Below are 24,155 nucleotides of genomic sequence, written 5' to 3' on the forward strand. Positions count from 1 at the left end.
AGTGATTTATGGTAAGTAAATAGGAAGATGGTTATTATTGGCATAAAATGTAAGACTGGTCACAACTATGGATTCGAGGTACTAGGGAGCAAGGAATGGTGTCTAATTATATGGGGTAGTCTAGGTAGTCTTCACTTCCATTTTTTCATATAATTATTTCAACATTTATTGTCTATATATATATATATATATATATATATATATATATATATATATATATACCCCTGTATGACAAAGTCAAAAATGAGACAGCCCCTACTCTCAAGAAACTTACATTCATCTGGGGGATAAGATGAGCATGTGATATATAGCTCCATCCACAATTATGGCTGTGGCAGATACCATTATATGAAAAGGCATTATGAAATTCTGTGTGTGTGTGTGTGTGTGTGTGTGTGTGTGTGTGTGTGTGTGTGTGCATTGGGGATGGTGATACTTAGCTCAATTGCCTTCTAAGAGGAAGTGCAGACTCATCTCTTTGTCCTAGTTTTTTTCTTCATGGCTAACATGTCAGTCCCGGGCATATGAGATTAATTTTGAAGTTAGGATCTCCATTTTAAAGACATTTCCAAGACAAAGTAAGAGAGCCCTAAATGATATGAATTCTGTCCCTCTGTGTCATCAAAAGATAATCTTCCTTTTTCAGGCTGTGATCCTTAATCAATCATCATGCCAGAGAGGAAAAATAGGTACCTAATTGAAGATAAATAGGGCATTGGCAGACCATCTGTGGTCTCCTTGTCTTGGGCCTCAACCTCATAATCTAACATAACTATCAATAATATCATAGAAGTCACCTAATGCCAGGTGTAATTTCTCTCCTGACATTTAGTTGAAAATGTTAAGTTATGCAGAATGATTCTTATTAGATTTTGCATTCCCCAGTATCATTCAGATGATAAAAAGTGAGTGAGCATAATGTCACTTGTAGACTCTTCTATAACAGAAAATGTATATGTGCCTGAAAGAGAAGACAAGCAAATTATTTAACCTCATGAGCACACAACAGGCTGAAATGCACTGAAAAAGCCAACAGTATTTTTTTCATGGTTGTGAAGGTGAATTTTGAGCAAATATTAAGGATAGTTATGAATAAAATGTTTTGCCAGTAAGTGCCAACTCCATATACAGATAAATACTGATGTGACTGGCACTTATCTTTTGAGTATAAAGGTTAGTTGTCTATATCTATGTCAATGTCAATATTTATAGCTATCACCTATGTCTATAGATATCGAAGATATTTTCTGACTTTATAAGGAAATGAGGTCAAGTAGAATAAATAGCATTTAATACTTTTCATAAGTCTGATTTTACCTCTAACACTTACTTAAGAAACTTTGGTGAACTAGAGACAATTTGGGGGTATCTGTGACGGAGAATGCCATCTGTATCCACAGAAAGAATTGTGGAGTTTGAAAGTTTAAACAAAGACCAAAGACTATTACCTTTAATGTAAAAAATTATCTTATTATGTAATTTTACTTATCTCTCATATTGTATTTTTTTCCTTAAGGATATGATTTCTTTCTCAACATATGCAACTTAGATCAATGTATAGCATAGAAGCAATGTAAAATCTAACAGACTGCTTTCTGTGGGGGGTGGGGGGAGGGAAGTGAGATTAGGGGAAAAATTGTAAAATTCAAAAATTAATTAATTAATTTAAATTTTTTAAAAGTTCATTAAAAAAAGAAACTTTGGTGAGAGTAGGTCTGCATTTTTATCTTATAGCTCAAAATTCACAGACTTAGTGTCAGTAATTAACAGACCTTTATAAAGCACTTTGATTTGGAAAACATTTGACATGTGTTACTATATAATATTCTCAAAAACCTTCTTCAGGTAGGTATTATACATATTACTCTCACTTTGTGGATAAGGAAAATGAGGAATAAGGACAAATAATTTGGCCAAAGTTATATGGAAAGAAATAAGAGAACCTGCATTCAAGTCCTACCTTTAATAATACTTCCTACTTTTTTGAGGCCCTGGACAAGGTACTTGTACTACCTGTTCCTCAGTTTCCTCTTCTATTAAAGAAAAATTTTATCAAAGAAAAAATTAATGCTAATACTAATAATATATTCTATAATTTAGGTTCAAATTTGCCAGAAACAATTTTTATTGAATTTAACATTGATCTAGATATTCAAACCAGTTCTGACTTGGAGAGAATGATGTCCAAACTGGCATAGTTTATCATGTGATTTTATAGGACTCTTCTTTCCTAAAAGATTTCAGGTAGCATTTATAGGAATCTCTAATAAGGAATAGAATCATAACATGTTAAAAATATAACTTGTTCATATCCCAGAGTAGACACCTTTCAATTTCTCTGTGGATCACATCCCCCAGAGTTCTTTCCTGCCATCATTATCTTAACCTTGAATTTCAAGAGAATCCTTAATAACCAGGCAAGTCATTGAGTCAATCAAGCCCCTTAGGTAGTCTAGCTTTTGTAAAGATAGCAATGACCAAGCTACAAGAATCATGAGAAGGCACTTCCCTTCTTATTTTGGAAAAGATAGGGAACTAAGGATGTGGAAAACTGCATATAATGCCAAAATTTATAATATTCTGCTGAGCTTTACAAAACTGTCCTCCCCCAATATTTATTTACTTTTTTGTTATTTGGGATAGTGCTCTGGGAAGAAGCATAGGAAAGGGTATATTTTATAAAATATAGGTACTCTAAAAATAAAATATATCAGTAAAATTATTTTAAAGGTAAAAATATCAGCTTTATCCTAATATCTTAGGTAAATCCAACATATATATAAAAGTCATCATACTACAGAAGCTCCCAAAACTTTTTAGCATAGTATTTCTGTATCTATTTCTATCACCTATCGATATTTTATGTGTGTGAATGCATACATATATATGTATATAAACATCTGAGGCAACTAGATGCCATGATGGAGAGCATGCTGTATATAAGATTGGAAAGATTCAGCTTCCTGAATTCAAATCTCAGAAATTCCCTAGCTGTATGACCTTGAGTAAGTCATTTTAACCCCATATGCCTCATTTCCTTATCTATAAAATGAATTTAAGAAGGAAATGGCAAACCATTACTGTATCTTTTCCAAGAAAACCCCAAATAGGGTAATGAAGTGTTGCACATGATTGGAAAGTTGCAATCATACATGTATATGTATTATACACTTATATGCATGTACACACATATATACCTATAATGTATACATGTGTGTGCATGTGTGTTATGCACATGTGTGTATGTGTCCATTTTTTTCTCTCTGTCTATCTCTCTCTTTCCATCCATTCATATCTAAAATCATATCTAGAAGGCAGGAATGTAGTTTCAGCTGTGATACCCTCAACTTTATAAGGATTTGACAGTTGTTATTCTGTACCCAGTTTTCTGTTTGTTGTTTCCACCATTATACTAAACTCCTTAGAGAGGAAACATTCTTTTATCTTTCTTAGAATAAACAGCATTTAACTAAATACCTAGAAAATACTAGATACTTAATAGAAGATCCTGGTGGGGAGGGGAAGATCTGGGATTTTAGAAGACTTTAGATTCAACAGGAGTCAATAGATATGATAGCTGAGAGAGCTAAAGGGATCTTACGCTGCTTTGAGAATCATAGATTTTAGGAATAGAGAGTAAGAATTGCAAAGGGGAAAATTTAGGATCAATGTCAGGAGGGGGAAAAAAGACTTCCTAAAAAATGTCTTTCCTGAAATGAAATGGACTGCCTTAAGAAGTGAGCAATAGGATTTCCTTCTCTTTGGAGTTCTTTTTACAGAAGTTAAATGGACACTTGTCAGTTTTGTTATACAGGGAATTTGGACAAGATGTTCTCTGAGAGCACTGTAATTCTCAAATTTTATGATTCTGTATATTCAGGGATGTTTTTTTTTATTTTATTTGCAGGATACTTTTGATGTACATCCTTGCCCTCACCATTTCTCCCTTTAAAAACTCGGGGGTTATTATTTGAACTCACCTTTTTGGTGTAATGGGTTAAATGTCTTTGGGGATTTGGGTCCCACTGCTAGATCTGTTGTACTCTGCAAAAGAAAAAGAAAACAGCATTTTAAAAATAATATTTACTTTTTTTCTCTTGTCATCCTTATCCTTCTACTTCTCTTCCTTCTCCTCTTTCTCTATTTCTTTTCTTTTTCTCCTTTTATCTTCCTTTGTCTCTGCCTTCCTCTTATTCTTTCTCTTCTCCTTCTTTGAAAGAAGATGAGGAAACAGAGAAGGAAGAGGAGAAAGAGAACTTGTTAATGATACTATGTTAGTATTGCTTTACACTTGTAACGATTAATGATTTTTTACTACATCTCTATTGCACATTACTTCTTTTTGAGACATTAAATGCCTAAATGTATTCTCCTAAGTGTGTCCTTGAGTTTTTATACTTACTAGAAAAAGGTTATAAAAAACAAATTTGGAAAAAATAAATTTATAAAATTCTTTGTATGGTCTGTTTTTATATCAATAAATAACATTATTTATAAATTGTCTCCTATATTATTTAGTTCTAGAGAACTCTAGGAAATATTTTTCTTTATGATGCAATAAACCTTGCTTCACTACATCCAGAGAATACTTATACACTATTAAGAGAGTTTTCAGACACTTTTATATTTTTGACAGTACATTTGTCAGTACTTTTAATATTTTATTTTTATTTGCTAGACATTATTTTTTAAAATTGTCATTTGGGATTCTGAAACTAGTCACTTGACTGTATACCTATCATCAGCTAAAAGCATCCTCTTTAATAGCACTTTCATGAAAACATATTAAGTAAACCATGAAAACATCTTGGACTAGATAGCCTCTAAGTTAACTTCTACTTCTAAATCTAAGGCCCTGTTATCTCTGTATCCTAATTCTCTGCTCTTCCTACTAAGTTCCTTCCTTTTCTAGAACAAGGGATTTGAAAATGATGCCTAGCATCAATGGTAATTTTTTTACTGTCATTTAGCAAGAGTGGAAAAAAGAATTTTTTTAGTTTTTTTCTAAAAGTAACAACAAAGCTACAAAGGCTTATGTAGGCTTCCATGTAGTTAATTGGGTTCATTGATTTGCATGAAACATTGGAAATTTCTCACTTTAACAATCAGGCTCAAGGATAGAAGAGATGGGTCTTAATTTCTCAAGGGCAGATTTCAAAGTCAGAGTAAAAAACCCCAAACCCCAAACAAATATGTTTATTTCTAAGTATTTTGTTCAGCTGGCAAAGGGTGAAATTGGAACCTTGTGTTTCAATAAAGAACTTTTCAGTCTTCAATAATAAAAAAAATCTGTTAAGTAGGACCGGCACTGGTCAGGAAATCTAGGCAGTTTGGTTGGGGTTTTTTTTTTGAGACAGTGAATTATCAAGACCATCTCCTTACTTTTCTGAGGAAGGAGAATGGACTAAGGAAAATATAGAGAAGAAGACACAAGGTAAGAATAAAAAGAGTCTGCTCCTAAGCCTGGACAGTAGGTATTAAGTCAGTTGGTGACTTAAGTGAAATTGATTTTATTCAGATGTTATAGTTTAAATATTCAGAAAAATTCAAATGCTTTTAAAAAGTGAAAGATGCAAAAATCCTCAGACACACACACACACACACACACACACACACACAATGTTTTAAGATTTACAAAACATTTTGTATATATTATCTCATTTGAGTTTCACAATATCAACTAGTGGTAATAAACATTATTATTGCTGATTTTACAGAGGAGGAAATTGAATCAGCAAAAGTAACTGATTTGTCCAAAGTTAAATGACTGACACATATGGACTTTTTAATCTAATTATTAAGGAGCCTATTATTGTGCATATAATAATAATTAACATTTAATTATATTATTATAACATAAAACAACTAATATTTATTATATTAATATATAATTTATATATAAATATATTAATATTTAAATACAACTAATATTTAGTAATGTGGTAGCTAGGTACACAGTGGATAGAGAGCAGGACCCAGGATAAGGAAGATTTATCTTCCTGAATTATAATCTAGCCTATTACACTTAGTTGCTGTGTGACCCTGAGAAAGTCACTTTTACCCTGTTTGCTTCAATTTCCTTATTTGTAAAGTGATCTGGAAAAAGAAATGGCAAACCACTCCAATATTTTTTCCAAGAAAATGCCAAAGAGGGTTATGAAGAGTTAGACACAACCAAAATAATATTATTTACTTATATTGCCAGACTGAAATCAAATATAATGGGTTTATATGTATTAATATAATAATAATTAATGTTTTATAGAACTTTAAGGTTGCAAATCATGTTGCATACCTTATCTTATTCAAGACATACATTTAAGTTATTATAATTACTAAATGAATGACTTTTCATGACTCCATACTGGACACTTCTCTTCAAAAGAAATTTCCATGACTGATTATATAAGGATCCTTCTAATACAACCCTTCCTGCAATTATTTATCATTATCAGAAGTTACCTTCATTGGCTGCATTGGTGAAGAACTTATTGGAAACAGTTTTTTAAATAGAAGTTGGCGGACCTAAGAGGGCAACAAAGAAGATTTAAGACCAAATATTCGCACATATAATTGCTAGTACTTGTTAGTTGCTGCTCCACTTTCATAGTTTTTGAGTAGAAACAGGATCATAAATCTAGAGACAGAATCTTGTATGACATCTAATCAAACTTCCTTACTTTACAGATGATGAAACTGGAGTCCTAACTAAGTTGACACTTCCCCAAAGTCACATAGAGAGCAAATACCAGAGGTAGGATTAAGTAATGGGGAAGAATTTCTCTGCATAAAGGTAGATAGACCTTTATGGGTAGTCATTTTCATATCTTTTATAAATGTTAATAGATATATTTTGTTTTTCTATTATTATCCACTTCCCAAAATATTCTCCTTCCAGAGTCATTTTTTAAATATAAAAATTAACATAAAGTAAGGGAGAGGGGAGGAAGATATTCAGGAAACTAAGAGACCCAACACATTAACCAAATATCACATTGTATACAAAGTTGTACACCCTTAGGATCCCATCTGTGCAAAGAAGGAAAGGAGATATAGTCTCAATAAGGAATAAGAGTAATGAATTGGGAATCAGAAAGATATAATTTAACCATTTATTTATTGTCTGAATTGAGCAAGTCATATACTATTTCTGAACTTCAGTTTCCTCATCAGTAATATGAAAGACTGATAAGGTCTTTCTATATGAATCTATAAATCAGTGATTCATATCTCTTCTGAGAGAGCCAAGCCCGATCATTCTAATTAGTTTTGATTTTTGATGTTCTTTCAATTTATATTGTTTTGGTCATTTTGTATAATGTTTTCTTGATTTGAGTATTTTCAAAAAATTGTGTTATAAATGGTTATTAATGGTTATAAATTATATTGCAGTTAGTTGCTACAATGAATAGAACGGGAGTCAGGAAGATTCAGATTCTTGAGTTCAAATCTGGTCTAGACACTTAGTAGATGTGGGCAAGTCACTTAACTCTTTTTGCCAATCTCTTTATCTATAAAATGACCTGGAGAAGGAAATAGCAAATCACTCCAGTATGTTTGCCAAGAAAACCACATATGGGGTCACAATTAGTTGAACATGACTGAAAAAGACTGACCACTAATAAAAAATGATAGTGTAATTAGTGGGTTCTATTGAGTTCTTTTGAGCCTCAGCTAAGTTATATAGTATCTAATGTTAGGATTGTTGGAGTTAGGAAGGACCTAAGAAATCATATAGTTCAATCTTACAATTTTCCAAATGAGGATCTTGAGACCCAGGATGGCAGGTTGACTTTGGATGATAATGGAAAAGAGTGAAGGGGTGGAGAGAAAAAAGAAAGTATACACATACCTTACTATCAAAAAGCATTCCAAAACATAAGATGAAAAATCCCTAGAAAATAAAAAGATAACAAGCATAATTCCTTACTTTTCCCTATACAGACTTTTAAAGACCTATAAGATTTGATCTCCCTCAGTTCTCTTGGATCTTTGCTTTCTTTGATCAGATACTATACTTGGGTAGAGAGGTGTTCAATCTCAATTAGTACTCTGATATATATATATCCATTACCATTCCTACTTTTATATATAGTGATTAATTTCATATTATAATTATGTGTATATATGTTATCTTCCCCTGCTAATTTTCAAATCCTATCTAGTATCTTTTTATTATCTTTATATCTTTCCTAGAGCCTGGCATAGACCTGTAAATATAGGATAATAATTGAATGGGGCTGACTGGGCCTATGATTTCATTGATAGAGAATTATAGAGAACACCAGGATGAACAAGTTCTTTCAACTGATGCAGATTGTCAACTATTCTGAAATTTATAGTCCCATAGTCTTAGAATCCCAACACTATCAATCCAAGAAACAATGCATCTGGAAATGTTGCTTGGCAATTACCTTTACGTGTTCTACAAACCTTTACCTTTTGACACATTTGAAACTACCTCCCTTCAGGTTCCTTGCCAACCAAACTTGCCCTAAGTAAAATTTTAAAGGCCAACAATCAACCCAAATTTATACTAATATTTTAGAGAAGGAGGAAGATGGAGAGGAACTGGCTAATGCTTTTAATTATGGTCCAGCTTCAGTGATAGGAGACCTGTCAGAGATGAAATGGTACATTACACATAGTAGGCACTTCGGAAATATTGAATTAAAGAATTGAATTTTTAGGGACATCTCCCACCCCCCATACAATTCATATAGTTGACTGCCTAAGAATCATACCCCAGGAATTGAAAAGTTCTTCCCACTCCTAAATTACATAATTTATCTTTGATTTCCTTTCTGTTGCCTTGTTTCCATGGTAAAGGTTTTTATAAAGAAGATCCCCTCATTTTACACCTCAGTTTTCAGTGCTATATTCCACAATTTAAGTGAGAAAGAGAAAGTTTGGAGATTGTGTAGAGTGGAAAGCAAGAATCCAATACAGCACTTTTCATCGACCTTAAATAGTTTGCTTTTTAAAAAATTATGTGCATTTTCTTAGCAAGAAAAAAGCTCAGGAAAAAGATGATATAAGAAGTACACAAAAAAGTCTATTTCAACAAAGAAAAAGCAACCAAATCAAGGTAAGTATACTTAATCAGCAGGAGGAAAGATTTAAGTTAGATTTATAGGAGAACCTCCTGAATATGTAATGGTTCTGGAAATGGATTACTGGAGATGATGGAATTTCCTATTTGACAGTGAGAGCAAGAGGTATTCTTAAATGTTTTTACCATCAATTTCTCCTTTAAAAAACACTTTTTTGGGGTATTTGAGGTATCAAAAGGTGGCCTGAGTGGCCAGTTGAAGCTATGCTTCTTACTTCCATAGCTTTACCCCTTATGGTTCCTATTAAAGTATGATTATAATAGGATTCTTATAGCTGAAATATACTATTGTTGTTCTTACCTGAAATGCATTGAGCAGGGCAAATATAATATGCCAAGCCAGAGTTTGACTATCCACCATTGTTCCTATACCAAATCCCCAAGTGAGCCCTAGCAAGGGTGTTAGAATGATCATTGTCCTTCCAATACGAATGACGATTATCTTGTCTTCCCGGCTCAGCTTTTCTCCAATGGTAGGCCTCCGCAGTTTAAACATGACCACCAGCACAACCATAAGATTCACAACCACGATGGTCAGAGCTGGAACAACAAAGGCTAAAAGAGGTTTGGCATTCTCTGACCAGTTGAGCCAGCACATATCTCTCCTTCGGTAGTTATTGCTTGGTTGAGTGGCAGCAATGGTGATAATGGTTATAAGAAGAGGACAGCCATAACTAAGGGAGAAGCCCGTGGCCATCATGGTAGGCATAGTCATGTGATGGAAAACCAGAACTATTCGATAGACCATCAAAATGCCTAATGTCAACATCCAAAAGAATAAAGAAAGATAGAAAAAGTGAGTGAAAAAAACAGCAGCTATACAAATTCCTGAGGCATTTTTCTGGTCATCAAAATTAGCTGCAATGATAAACCAAATGTCAGCTATCAAAAGAGACAGAGCTACATTCACCATGCAAATGTGGCGGGTATGGGAGGTTTGGTTTTTCTTGACCTGATTCCAGAACATAGCCTCAATCACTAGGCAGAGGACCAAGCTTACAATGGACACACTGAGACCAACATAAGTGATCCATTTTACCACAGGAATAATAGTAGGAGGGACATAGGGTGACATCAGCATGGAGAAGGAAGTCAGGTGGGTACATCTACACATCACAGTGTCCTGAGTTTCATTCAACAGTTGGCAGCCAGCCTCATTCCATTCCAAGTGTCTAAAATCCCAAAATACACAGTATGGCTTGCTCAGATTGGAGTCTATCTTAGAAAAAATCAGGAAGAGTTCTTCTAGGGAATAGTTTGGGATAATGGCTGATATCACTGGCCCATTAACTATGGCATTTTTCTTTGAGGTGCTGGTTAGTAAGCTTCCCAGAGTTAGAGAGGCCATACTGATGATAGTCTGGGGAAGGGATTTCTGGAATTGGTCTTTGCCTATTAACAATGTCCCTCTGATGGGTATAGAAGTGTTTTCCCATGAGAGTTCTGTCTTATAGGTGTAACCCTCCTGTTTCTGGCTTGCTGTTACTAGAGTTCCATTCCAATTAAGGAATTTTCCTGAAAACATCAGCGGCATAATTTTAGAAGGAACCAGAATGCTAATGTCTTCCAGTGTCTGTAGCAATTCTGAACTGGCCTTCCGTTCTTCCCGCAGCAACACAGTCCAGTTACTTAAGGCTGTGGAATTAAGGAGGTGGTCAGCTACACTTAGGAAATTCTGAAATACAAAGTGAGAAAATTCATATTATGAAGGAACAAGGAGAACCATTGCAAGTACATGAAAAATGAACAAAAAATTGTCAAAGCTATGACTAGGAATTGCAGCGCCCATGACAAGTGCCTCTAACTATGCCTGGGGCAAGCTGCACAAACTAGTTGACCTCAATTTGATGCCATATTTAACTGTTCTGTTTAGAGAGATCAAGTTGGGGTAGTGGAGGAACTTACTCCAGATTTGCAATCAAGTACCTTTCTATTTTGGTTAATCATTCTTGTTAACTGGGTGCTAAACTTTGTTCTTTAGTTGAAGGATTATAAGGACTGCTAAAATCCTCTATGTTTTGGACTCAGGGGAAAAGCCCAAATTTTCTTACCTTAGTTTTGTCTTTGAAAATAATACTCAGAGGAAAGGCATAGCTAAGGGAGATAACAGTGGCCATCACGAGGGGCCATATTTGAGGGAAAACCAGAACTATTGCACATGCCATAAAATTCATCAACTCAAATTAACTTCCTTGATATGTACATCAAAAACTTTGAGTTGGATGATTGACATCACCAAATCAAAGAAATATATTCAGGGCTAATGACTCTAGGTCTCTTATGAATACCCTAGAGCTTCAGCAGATATGAAAGAGGGGACATACAAACAGAGGGGAGATGCATACAGGGAGAGTCACCCACATGCACACATCATGTTGCTGCAGTTGTGACTGTCACATTACTCAGACCATAACTGACTGATTAAGGTGGGTCTTTAAATCCTTTTCCCATATTGTACTCATCTTACTAACAACAGAGAGACTGAATTTGTGATCTTTTTATTAATGTTTCAGTTTGTATTTATTCATGTTTCCATATTTACTGCAGTTAAGATAACAAAAATCCTTGCTAATTGGGAATACATGCTGTGCACATTCTGGCTTTTTCTGGGGCTGAAGGGATAAGACTGAAGCATCTGATTTCCACACATTCTTTCTCCTCTCTTTCAGATTTGCACAAATTGACTTCTCCCTTTCAATCCCCAAATGTTTCTCTCTCCTGCTTATAACCATTGCCTCTGTATTGCCCCTTTCTTTTAAGCCTGTTAGATTGCTAATCTAGTTGTGTCTTTGATTGCAATGTTTTGGAGGCACACTGCTTCCATAGCCCTCCTGACATCATTCCAGGAAATGAACACAAGTTGTACAAATATAGAATTTAGGTAAATTATTTTTTGTCAGGCATGAATTTTTATTTTTCTATTGTCCTTTCTTCTTTGATTCATTCTTCTGCTATCAGTACAATGAGACTCAGACAGATAAAGTAAGTTGTACAAAGCCACAAAGATAGTAAATGTCAGAGGTAGGATTTGAACCTAGGTCTTCCTGACTTACAGCATTCTGCCCTCTCAACCAAGCTTGTCTTCATATAGAATGATGATTCTAACTCTCTTTGACATTTGTTGTATTAGCAGCCAACTTAAAGCTAGTTCTAGCTCATTTCCAAGTCCCAGAGTTTAAATTTTGAATTCTTTCCCTGTGTTGAAGGAAGTAGTCAGCTTTGCTGTGATTCCTTTAGGTGGTTGTTACAGCTTGTTGAATAATTTTCAGTTCTCCCCACTTAAATGACTATTTCTGGTAAGCATTGCCAAATACCTTTGTTGTTGGAGCTGAGAATTGGACATGGCTGGAGAATGACAGAGATGAAATAATTCTCATGACTGAGACTATGGATCCCAAGCTTCCAGCTGTGGTAGATGGACTTTTTTGAATGATGGTGGAAAGTTCTTGCATTATGGTAGACACCTGTTCCTCAGTGATATTGCCTTTAGTTGCACTGATATTCTAGAAAAAGGTCAAAGTTTTAGAAAATAAGATGAACATATTCGGTATTTGAGGTCCATGAGATTTGTTGACTGCCATCAACAAAAAACTGAATCCCTTTAAATAGGAATTTTTTACGGACCTACAAAGAGCAAATCAAAGGATAGAAATTATATACTTACACACACATACTTAAGAAATAGTCTCTTCCCTCACTGGGCTTATAATCTACTATTTTCATCACAAAGAAAATGGTTTATATGATTTCAAGAATCATGCAAATGTGTCATTTTTATTATCATCCTACTTTTAGGTTTTCATGTTGATAATTACCTAATCTAATTCAATTCAACTTAGTTCAGTACCACCACTTTTGAAATACTTATTCAGCCCTATTATATGCAAAAAACTGAATTAGATGGTGGGAGTAGGGACAAAATTTAGATAATATAAAATCTCTGCTTTCTTGAAGCTCATAGACAACAGGGCAACATAAAAGAAATAGAAAGATACAAAACAATTTGTTATGAGAGCCTATTTGTGTTTCCTTGGTGTTTGGCCAAGTTTTATTTAGTTCATTGGTTTATCAATCTTGCCCATTTCTATGGCCACTGAGTCATGGTTAACTGGTATGAAGAGGTGCTCCCTTCCAGTCAATTAAAACCACTCAAAGGAATCCAGATCTTGTACTCACCAGTTTCCTCTTCCCCTTTGGTAGCAGAGTCATTTATTCTCCATTAGACATTGAACTTTGAACTGTGTCAAGGTCATTTCTTAGCCCTGCCTCCACCTCTTCTAGGTTAATCAAATGTAATCCCTTATCTGAGTGCAATTGTAGGTCTCATTCAAGAATAACTTCTCCAGTCACTTTATAAAAGAAACCTCACAAGAAAAGTTTGGTTCATTATCAAGATAGCCCTAGTGTGTTAAATATTGGGTTTTCTGTCTAATCATAAATTACTTCTTTTCAAGAACCAAGCATTTTTTTTCTTTCTACTTCCCTCCTTCCCCAATGGGAAGTGGGTGGGGGTAGGACTGGTGAGTAGAGTGGAAGAAAAAAAAAATTTTTGTTGCCTCTTTAACTCTTTGTTGTTCTCTTGTTTCTTGACTATCTTCTCAACCTAGTCCTTCATTCATGTAACCATTCATTAAGCACTTGTTTGAAAAAAACCTTCTGCTGGGCATGGAAAGAGATACAAACATAATAAAGACAGTCATCTCAAGTTCTTTGTCCTTGTCTATAGTAACACCAATGTTTCAGAGTGGCAAGGATATGAAGTAGAAGGGGAAGAAAGATGTGCCATCCACTGGACTAAGGTTTTGTCCTTTTTATATGGTTGATGAAACTGAGGCTTATAGCAACTAAGTGACTTACTTAGGATCGCACAGCTGGTAAGTTTCTGGAATTTGCAGTCAAATATTCCTGACTCCAGGTTTGCATGCTGCAACTAGGCTTCATCCCTATCTTTAGTTGGTATGAGATTCAGGATTTCTGACTATCTGCTTTGCTGGTGATCTCCTGTCAAGTTTGGAATTCCCTCACCTTCCAACCTGCACCAATGTGACAACCGTTATGCTAAAAGCTCTTTAAAAATAGTATCCCTTTTGGTCCTTATAGAACAAACCTACCTATTATTATGCCCATTTTACAGTTGGAGACCCTGAAACAAACAGAGTTTAAATGATTTACCCAAGGTCACAAGTGTCTTCTGATGAATTTTAAACTCAAATCTTCCTGATTCCAGGCCCTAGGTTTTCTGTATTATAACCTCAGTTGCCACAATAAGTTGTTGCTTTATGCTAAGCCCACTATGCAGAAGGACCCTAAAGTGGATTTACTTGTCTCAGAATGCAAGTTCTTCAAGGACCCTTTTCATATTTGTCGTATCCACAATGCCTGGAACCTAATTATAACTGCTCATTGAATTAGCCAAATTATTTTGAGCCCCCTGCTGAGTACAGAGTTGTCACATTCTCTGAGGGCTGTTCAGTGATGTAACCCAAACCTAGGATAAGCCCCATTATGTGGAAATACTTGACCTTCCTCAGTTCCTCCAGCTGAGGGGGCACACACGTTTCCTTGACCACTTTCCATGCCGAAGAGTGACATCTGGCAGTGATGTTTCCCATGTAGCCTGGGCTGCAGGGAAGGGTGTATTCATCATTCTCAGAACCAAATCCAAAGACGATGCTGTCACACTCAGCTGGACAAAAACAGAAACAAACAAGAGTGGGAAAGGCAAGAGGAAAACTGGAACCAAAATGTTTGGTGACCAAATGAATTCAAGCCCCCTGCAAGCTGACTCTTGTTTTCAAAACTATATAGCCAGAGGCAGATCTGGAGTCAGGAAGACATCTTCCTGAATTCAAATGGGGATAAGACATTTAGTAGCTGTGTGACCTGGGGCAAGTCACCTAACCCTGTTTACTTTAGTTTCCTCATGTGTAAAATGAATTGGAAAAGGAAATGGAAAACAGCCCCAGTATCTTTTCCTAGAAAATTTCAAATGGAGTCATGGATAAACTGAAAGAACAATAATTACAGTGGATCCCTTTCTTTCTTCCATGTTGTTTTTCCATAATAAGAGTAAGCATCAACACTGATCCATTTGGTGTGATCATATAATGTTCAGAATCAGAAGAGACCCTCATAAGTCTTCTAGTTCAAATCATAGCTATCCAGGAGTCTTTTCTACAGTGTCCAAGACAAGTGGTTGTCTAGTCTTTAATTGAAGAGTTTTACTGGGGATGAGCCTCGCTACCTCCTGAGGCAGCTCATTCTACTTTTGGCTAGCTTTAATTGTTAGGGTAGCTAAGTGATATAGTAAATAAGAGTGTTGGGCCTGAAGTCAGAAAGTCTCATTATCTTGAGTTTAAATCTAGTCTCAGACACTTTCTAGCTGTGTGGCTCTAGGCACGTCACTGCTGTTTGTCTCAATTTGCTCATCTATAAAATGAGTTGGAGAAGGAAATGGCAAACCACCACAGTAGCTTTGTTGAGAAATTCCATTTAGAGTCAGACATGACAGAAACAACTCACCACTACTACTGCCAAAATCATCTCCATAGTTCTGAATACTTTTTTAAACTTGCCAACAATAATATCGAAGAATTTTAGGTTCTATACCACACTACTTACTCACACTGAGTTTCCAGTTCTCTACTGCCTTACCCACCTTCGGATTTTTCCTACATCTAGGCATTAGATTCCTTCCCTAATACTCCTTTTTCTTTCCATTTACCTATGCCATATCCTATTGCCCTCACATGACCTCTTCTTGACTTTTTACATTTAATAAAGGTATTTTTTTTTGAAAATCCAAATATTTTAAGACTGAAAGAAATAAAACTAACTAATAGTGATAACATGGGTGGTTACTTTGATATTTTTAGGAGCAGATAAAACAACAATGCTCAGATGAGACAACAATAAGACAACTAGTTAAGCCTTGTTGTAGTTGTTCTTGTTAAGTTGTTTTTAGTTGTGTCTGACTCTACATGACCCTAATCAAAAACACTACAGTGATTTGCCATTTCCTTTTCTACCTTATTTTCCAGGTGAGAAAACTGAAGCAAATAGGGTTAAATGATAAGCTTAGACTCACGAAGATAGTAAGTGCCTGAGATCAGATTTGAACTTAGATCGCCCTTACTCCAGGACCGGCACTGTATCTACCTAATTATCCATAGATATGGAAGTGGAACCAGATCCCCAAGGTCTAGTAGTTTAACCCCCTTATTTTACAGATGGGAAAACTGAGACTAATAAGTAAAATGAAGTCACATGCCCAACATCATATAGTGAGTGGCAGAGCTAGGATTTGAACTCTCATTTTCTCTTTCTAGATTCATTTTCCTTTTCAATATACCATGCCCCTTTCCAGATCTCATTCATATCCAACTACTTATTTTCTTTAGTAGAGACAGAAAAGATAAGACAAATCTGGGATGGAGAAAAGTACAAGTTCAAGTGACAAACACTGAAGGGTCCTGGGAAAAAGAGTGAATTGCTTTGGTTCAAATTTAGTTCATTCATCTCCTGGGAAAGAAGGAAAGTTAAATATCCTCAACATGGTTTCCTCTTGACCCATAGCCCTGTCGCATTGTGCAATCATTCCAACCACAGCTTCCAATGACACCATAATTCTTATGCATGAGAGATAAACAGCACATCAATGAGCACAAATATCTGAATGAGTCAGTGGAATCTAGAAAGCGTGAGTCCTCCTAATCTAACCAAGAGCAGCATCTGGCTCAAGGAGCTCATTGAAAGCATGACATTAAGTGTCAAATTCAACTGAAAAAAGGGGAGGGGGATTGATATATACATAAGGATACCTATGGGATGCATAGTGACTTAGTTTTAAAATGTGATATTATCTATGTTTTATTGTAATTTTTTATTTTGGTAAATATTTTCTAATTACATTTTAATCTGGTTCCCTGCTATACTGGGGAATGTGGAATCTTGGGACACTTCCACAGGAGGCCTTTAATAAATATTTGTTGAATGAATGAATGAATGAAAAAATACCACACAATTGTAAGGTGTTATCTTCTTATGTTTCTATGAGCTGCAATAGAACTCATATCTTTTATGTAAAAAGTATGATGTGTGACCATGGACAAGTCAAGTGAGGGTGACTATATAGCCTTTAGGATCCCTTCCAGCTCTTTGATTTCCATGAACAAAAAAAGCAAACGGCTGCACAGAAGACTGAGAAATAGTGTTACCTTTTCCAAACACTCTAAAAGAATTTTCTTCTATTGGATAGTACTTTTTAAGGCTTGATTTCGCCTTCCCAGAGGCCTGCATGACAACATCTAAAAGCTCAGATGTGCTGCTAGAACCGATGATTTCATATCCAACAATAATGCTTCCTTCCCTAGAAGAATCACATGGAAAGAACAACCAATGTGAAACAGAAAATGCAGTAAAATTAAATCAAATTGGAGCTAGGATAAGGTGACTTGGTATTCATTTGTCTCAAGTACTCATATTTAGAAGAATATAGTTCCTCTCCACAGAGAAGATGCTTCCTTTACTCTAGTAGAATGTTGATCACTCAATCAACCATTTCTTTCTCCTATCTCTTGAACCTCCACTCTCCAAGGTCATGTGGCCATCATAGTGCCCCCCCCCAGGGCCTGTATATTCACTAGAAGAATGCCTGGTATTGGCAGGTAAGACCGGCTTTAGAGGCAGCACATGCTGACTTCTTCAAAAGAGACCTTCCCACCCCAATACCCATAACAAATTCAATTCTAATCATCTTCAATCCCTATTTGTCCCTGCAAAAGGAAGCTTTCCATTCTGTCCTCTAGAATCCTCCTAATGACTAAGAAAGTTCTCTTTATCTATGCATCTTCTAGTGTTCGATGAAATCTACTATCTTCCTGAAGATATAAATTCCTGTGATTCCCTAAATTCCATCTCCAGGGACTTTCTGCATGGCTAGCTGCTGCTTCTCTTACATGCCCTGATACTCAGAGTTGGGAGAAGTCATTGATATATTGCTTACTCCCCAGGGCTTCTTTCAGATCTTCTCTCTTTTAATATGACTGACAAATCTTTTTCTTCCTCAAAAGGTCTCTCTGTCCTGTAAGATCCTTGTTGCTTCCATCTTTAGACTTCCAGCTCATAATCAATAAGTTTAATACTTGGCTTACAACTTTTTCCAGAGGTGTCAAACTCTTATAGAAAAAGGATCCACTAATCCATACATGATTGCTAGGCGTTACAGTGGATAGAGTGCCTTGTCTGGAGTCAGGAAAACTCATCTACTGAATTCAAATCTAGTCTCAGTAACTTTCTAGCTATGTGCCCTTAGGCAGGTCACTTTACCCTGTTTTCTTCAGTTTTCTCATCTGTAAAATGAGTAGAGAAGAAAATGGCAAACCATTCCATTATTTTTGCCACCAAAACCTCAAATGGGATCATGAATAATTAGACATGAATGAACAAACAATAGCAAAATCATAATCACAAACCCCTGCAGGCCTCATATTGACTGTTTTACAGTGTATATTATCTAGGTTTTTATTGTATTTTTATCTATTTTGTTAGATGTTTTCTAATCACATTTTAATGTGATCATGCACTGGGTTGACCTATAGACCCTGTGTTTGATACCTGTCTTCACACCAATCTCTGTCTCTTTTGAATATTCTGGTTTTTTGGTTTTCACCTTTCTGATTCTCTTTTGTCTTCAGTCTATCTCAAAAGGACAGTACCTTTCATTAGAAAATTTCCCCAGCTGACAGGATTCCTAGTTGATGAATTGTCATCAATAGCTATAGTCACTGGGATTGTTCAGCTAAATTCTTATCTCACTTATTTTCCCTACTCAGTGACTACCTACACTATTCCAGGATCTTTACTGACCTGAAGAAGAAACTCTATAATCAAAGAAATCTTTCTTTTGAATTAATGTGTCTTTGAAGCAATCTGGTAGAGATGCTAACATGTTGGATATTCAGGACTTGTGGTTATCGTCTCAATTGTACCATTAACAAGTTGTGTGAGATTGAGTACATCAATTCAATTTTCCTAAACAACTATTTGTTAAATGATTAATATATGCATTGTTGTTGTTGTCACTTGTCATTTCAGTCATGTCTGACTCTTTTATGACCCCTAAGATACTGGAGTTATTTGCCATTTCCTTCCCCAGCTCATTTTATAGAGAAGAAAACTGAGCCCAATGGGATTTAATGACTCATCTAAGGTCACACAGCTAGTACATATATGAGTATGCACTTGAGCTCAGGTCTTCCAAACTCCAGGCCCAGCACTCTATTCATTGTGCCACATCATTACCCATAAACTTTGTAGTGGAAACTTTAAAGAGAAAAGTAGACCTGACCCAATTCCTGTGTTTAAAAAACTCATAATTGAATAGCAAATCACTTAGCTCCTATGACCTGTTTTTCTTCTTGTAATGAAGTTTCCATTTGACTAAAATATTCTAGGAAATTCCCATATTTGCCTTCTTTTCTTTTAAAGTTATTTTAGCAATTAATCAAGAATCGTTCAGTCCTAAGAGTATTTTAGCTTGCAGAATAATTCAATTGCTAAGTATGTATTAAGTACCTACTATATATCAGACCATGAAGATTCACAATCAAAACTGAAATGGTCCCTAATAACAAAGAACTTATTCTTACTGAGAAAAACATGTACACAGATGAGTCAATATATAATATATACAAAACAGTTGCAAAGTCATTTCCCCAGGGAGGATATTAACAAGGGAATAGGGAGGAAGAGAGAAGGGCAAAATAGACTTCCCAGAGGAATTTAGGAATTCTAAGAGAGCTTTAAAGAGGTGTTGAATTCTAGGTATAGGGGTCAATTGGTGCAAATAACAGAAGAGGGAAATGGTACATGGTTTATTGGGATATAGAGTGAATCAAGTGAGTACAGTATAATATACTGGAGTCAGATTGAAAAGAGATTTACATACCAAAATTTACAATCTCTTATGATAAGGTTGAAATGGAGAGGGATTCATGAATATGTATGTGTGGTCAAATTCTAATATCTGTTGTAAGAAGATTGATGAAACCTCTTTCTATATAGGACTAAATAATTGTAATTCAATCTCTTTCATTTTATAAATGAGGAAACTGAGGCATAGAAAAGTTAAATGACTTACCCAAGGCCACCCAGTTAGTAAATGAATGATGCTTTAAAAAGCATGAAATGTAAATCCTTTGGGAGACTGTAAAGTTAAATATTTAGTGCATTTAACTCTCCAAGCTATAGGTCAGAAATCATGCGTGAATCTCAAGGGAAACTGCAATGTCACACAAGACTTATTGTGATCTTATACCTTACTTCCCTGTGTCTCTACTAATGGATTTTCCCATTTTGTAATATATCATAATTGTTTGTATTTGTGAGATGATGAGTTTCATAATAGCAGGATCCACGTCTTAGACGTCTTTGTATCCTTTTGAACATTTAGCACAGGTTAATAAATGCTTGATGCTTAATAAATGCTTGATGGATAAATGAATGTATATACATATATATATATATATATATATATATATATGGGTGAATGTGTAAATGAATAAATAAATATTTGAATGAATGACTTCTTAACCAAGTTCTGTAAAATCACTGGAGAATGACAATAGATATTATGCAATCCAGAAGCCTATTGTGTTACTTACCGAAACTGGGTGACATGAACAGAATCAAAACCTGGGACCGATTTGTAGGCTTCCTTAAGCTGGGAAAGAGAACAGAAGGCAAGACTTTGATCTCATCCCCTTTGCCTGGGAAAGACATTTGAGCAACCAGTGGAGACAGGAAATTAACTAGATGAACAAGAAAAGCCTGAAAAGAGAGTGGGCAGGATCTCAAAGTCAGCCAACAATAGTTGCCCTTTTATACATTTTTAAAATTTTATTTTAATTTTATTATTGTTGTAGAAGGAATGAGTCAGTAACAGTCTTGGAAGGGGGATGAATTTCATTTAGTTGTTAGGTACTCTTACGTACCCCCTTTTTCATGATATAAGGAGGTAGTAGTTTTCACCTTATGATTAAATTAAATTCTAAAAAAAGACTTTGCAGATCACTTGGGCAAATCTGCTTACCATCACTTAGGACCTTTGAATCATCATAAACCAAAAAAAAAACAAAAAACAAAAAACCCAGTGATTTCTGAAGACTTTCATGAGATTTCATAACTTTCCTCAATACTTCAGTTCAGGGTTCAGAATTCCTCTCTGGGGAATAGTTTCCACAGAAAATCACATCTCAAAGTTAGAAAATACCCAAGTCAACCCATATTTAAGACAAGGATACCTTGTATCACGTTCCTGACAAGTACTTACTTGGTCCTCTAGCCTCTGTCTGATGGGGAACTTATGGCTTCCTGAGATGTCCCATTGTACTTTTAGACAATACAAATTGTTAGGAAGCTTTTCTTCATATTGAGAAGAAATCTGCCTTTAAGCAACTTCCTTCCATTGTTCCTCTGGAGAGAAGCAGAACAAATAACCTCTCCCTTCTCTGTGATTGTCTTTCAAATACATGAAGATAGTTACTGTAAGTCTTCTCCAGGCTAAACACTCTCATTTCCTTCAACCAACTCTCAAATGTCATATTCTCTTTCCTATTTATGAACTGCAATTCTTACAAATTAATCTCATTTCACTATTCAACAGGTTGAAGCAACCAGGTGGCATAGTGGATAGTGTGCTGGACCTTGAGTAAGGAAATGTGTTCAAATCCTACCTCAGATACTTACTAGTTATGTGATCATTCTATTTGCCTCAATTTCCTCAGCTGTAAAATGAAGACAATAATAGTATCTACTTCCCAGGGCTGTTGTGAGAATCAAATGGGATATTTTAAAGTATCTAGCATATAGTAGGTGCTGTATGTATGTATGTACTTATATATATAAAGATATATATATATATTTATGAAACATATATGTATAAATAAATACTAGCTGTTAGCTAGTAGGTTTTCTCTCTTCCTCTCTCCAATTATTATTTATATATATAGATATATGTATGTATGTATGTATATAGATATAGATATAGATATATACATATATACTATTAGCAACCTCAAAGTATATGTTTTGGTACACTTAGTGAACCCCAAGTTTGAGCTATGTATACCACAAAGTAGAGTCTTACTTGCAATTGCATGTATTTATCTCCCACCTTTATAGGGGTTTATTTCATTTCTCTTCATTGTAAAAATCATACTGTGCCACAAGCAAAAGAAAATTGACACATCATAAAACTACCCCAAAATGTCTTTAGTTGCATTCAAACAATATTTATCACAATATCTCCCATTGTGCCTAACTAGAGGCAACTTTCTAGAATATTCAATCCAATCCCCTCAATTTATAGCCCAGTATTACTAGGACTCAGAGAGATAACCTGAATTGTTTAAGGTCATATAATAAGCAGAGTCAGAGACAGAATCCTGATCTCTTGGCATCCAGTACAGCATTTGTTTTTTTAAATTTTATTTATTTAAGTCAATGGGGTTAAGTGACTTGCCTAAGGTCACTCAGCTAGGTAGTTTCCAGTATAGTATTTGAAAGAGAACTACTACATCACATAATTCTTCCAATTAAGTATTCAATAATACTTGTTGAATAAATGAATAAATGCATGAATTAAAAATTTACAAAAATCAACTAGTTTCAGAATAAAAATATCTTAATATTAAAGATAGTGCAATCAACAAATATTTTTTGAGCATTTAAGGTATGTAAGACTAAGAAAATATCAGAGATGGACACTAGATTTTTTAAAGAAAACCATTGCAACTCACTTAAAAGATATAATGTGATTGTTTTCTTTAGAAATAGATACATAAATTAAATGAATATGTTTACTGTCCAAAAGAGATCACAGAGATAATAAAAGCATGGCAGTTGGCCAAAAAAGCTTTTAGTGAAGTTATAACCTAGAGAGAAAGGAACAGGCAGTGAGAAGAGGATAAATGTTTTTTCCCCCCTGTGGCATATTTGCTTACATATTAGGGAGATTTGAAGCATTTGTTTACTTTCCTCTTTCAGTAATAAAGCTTATAAAAACAATAATTAACAAAAACTTTTAAAACTTCATAAATAGTTTCCTGACATTATTATATTATATAAAATCATAGACTTTCAGAAATAGGAAGAACCTTAAGGAATTATTTTATCTGATTCTCTCATTTTACTGATGGAGAAACTGAGGTTCAGCAAGTTTAAAAAAAATTTTTAAGATCTTACAATCTAGAATACTAGTCTCCTGACGCTTGGGTCAGAGACTGATCTATTACCACACACGGCTTCCCCCAAGTTCTGGCAAACAGAGGTTTTAATTCAGTGGATTGCAATTCTGATATCATAAGCCTTTTCAAGACCCCAAAGTTATCATCACTCTGAATACTCCCTTAAGATATATCTAATTATTCTGTGTCTTAAGTAGTCTCCATGGCTTTCCTGGTCAAATAAGTAATTACCCTCTGACCAATTTTTTTATAAGTCTCTCTAAAAACTTAATTTAAATGGTTCATAGATATTTGACTTGAGGACATGGATTATATCTTGAGCTCCCGGAATTTAGACTCCAATACCTTATATTTGGCGAATTCAAGATCACCACTATGCCATAGAGGAAACATCAAAACCTTCCTAGTAAGCCTATCATATTAAAGAAATGCTTATGTGTTTTAATTTCTGTTTTCTGAACTATATTTTTCTAATCATTCATTTTCAACACTAAATACCAAGACCCTAAAAAATTATAGAAGATGAGGGCATTATAATTTAAATTATATTATCCCTTTGTACTTTCAACTTATAAATAGCTACAGAGTTCTCTTCTCTCAAATAAATTTAGGTTCAAAATTCTGAATGTTCATAATTCCCATAAGAAGAAATGACTCAACTGAGGCCCAAGCATTAAAATCATATTAGTTAAAGAATATTGGGCAGAACAAATTATCTCAAGATTATAGGTTCTTACGGATCCAGGGACAGATTCCAGGGAATCTGTCAACTTAATATCTTTGTTTTTACTAACCTC

The 24,155-nt window shown here is 34.9% G+C and overlaps 1 protein-coding gene across 14 annotated transcripts in view; it reads right to left on the reverse strand.

Annotated features, from left to right (window-relative positions):
• Positions 1-203: 203 nt before the first annotated feature.
• ADGRF1 (adhesion G protein-coupled receptor F1) overlaps positions 204-24,155 on the reverse strand; it is a 344,581-nt gene continuing 320,629 nt past the window's right edge. For 13 of the 14 annotated variants that reach the window (XM_074237130.1, XM_074237129.1, XM_074237132.1 and 10 more), the window contains 9 exons: positions 20,776-20,834; positions 17,329-17,480; positions 14,635-14,798; positions 12,427-12,615; positions 9,414-10,787; positions 7,853-7,894; positions 6,463-6,525; positions 3,981-4,044; positions 204-961 (listed from right to left, as the gene is read on the reverse strand). In XM_074237130.1, the coding sequence (XP_074093231.1) occupies positions 888-961; positions 3,981-4,044; positions 6,463-6,525; positions 7,853-7,894; positions 9,414-10,787; positions 12,427-12,615; positions 14,635-14,798; positions 17,329-17,480; positions 20,776-20,834 (2,181 nt within the window). In that variant the 3' untranslated portion in view covers positions 204-887. Of the gene's footprint in view, positions 962-3,980; positions 4,045-6,462; positions 6,526-7,852; positions 7,895-9,413; positions 10,788-12,426; positions 12,616-14,634; positions 14,799-17,328; positions 17,481-20,775; positions 20,942-24,155 lie in introns of all 14 variants that reach the window. The other variant, XM_074237142.1, reaches the window with a different exon arrangement.

The sequence above is a fragment of the Macrotis lagotis genome, chromosome 5 (genome assembly GCF_037893015.1).
Source record: "Macrotis lagotis isolate mMagLag1 chromosome 5, bilby.v1.9.chrom.fasta, whole genome shotgun sequence".
Classification (NCBI taxonomy): Eukaryota; Metazoa; Chordata; class Mammalia; order Peramelemorphia; family Peramelidae; genus Macrotis; species Macrotis lagotis.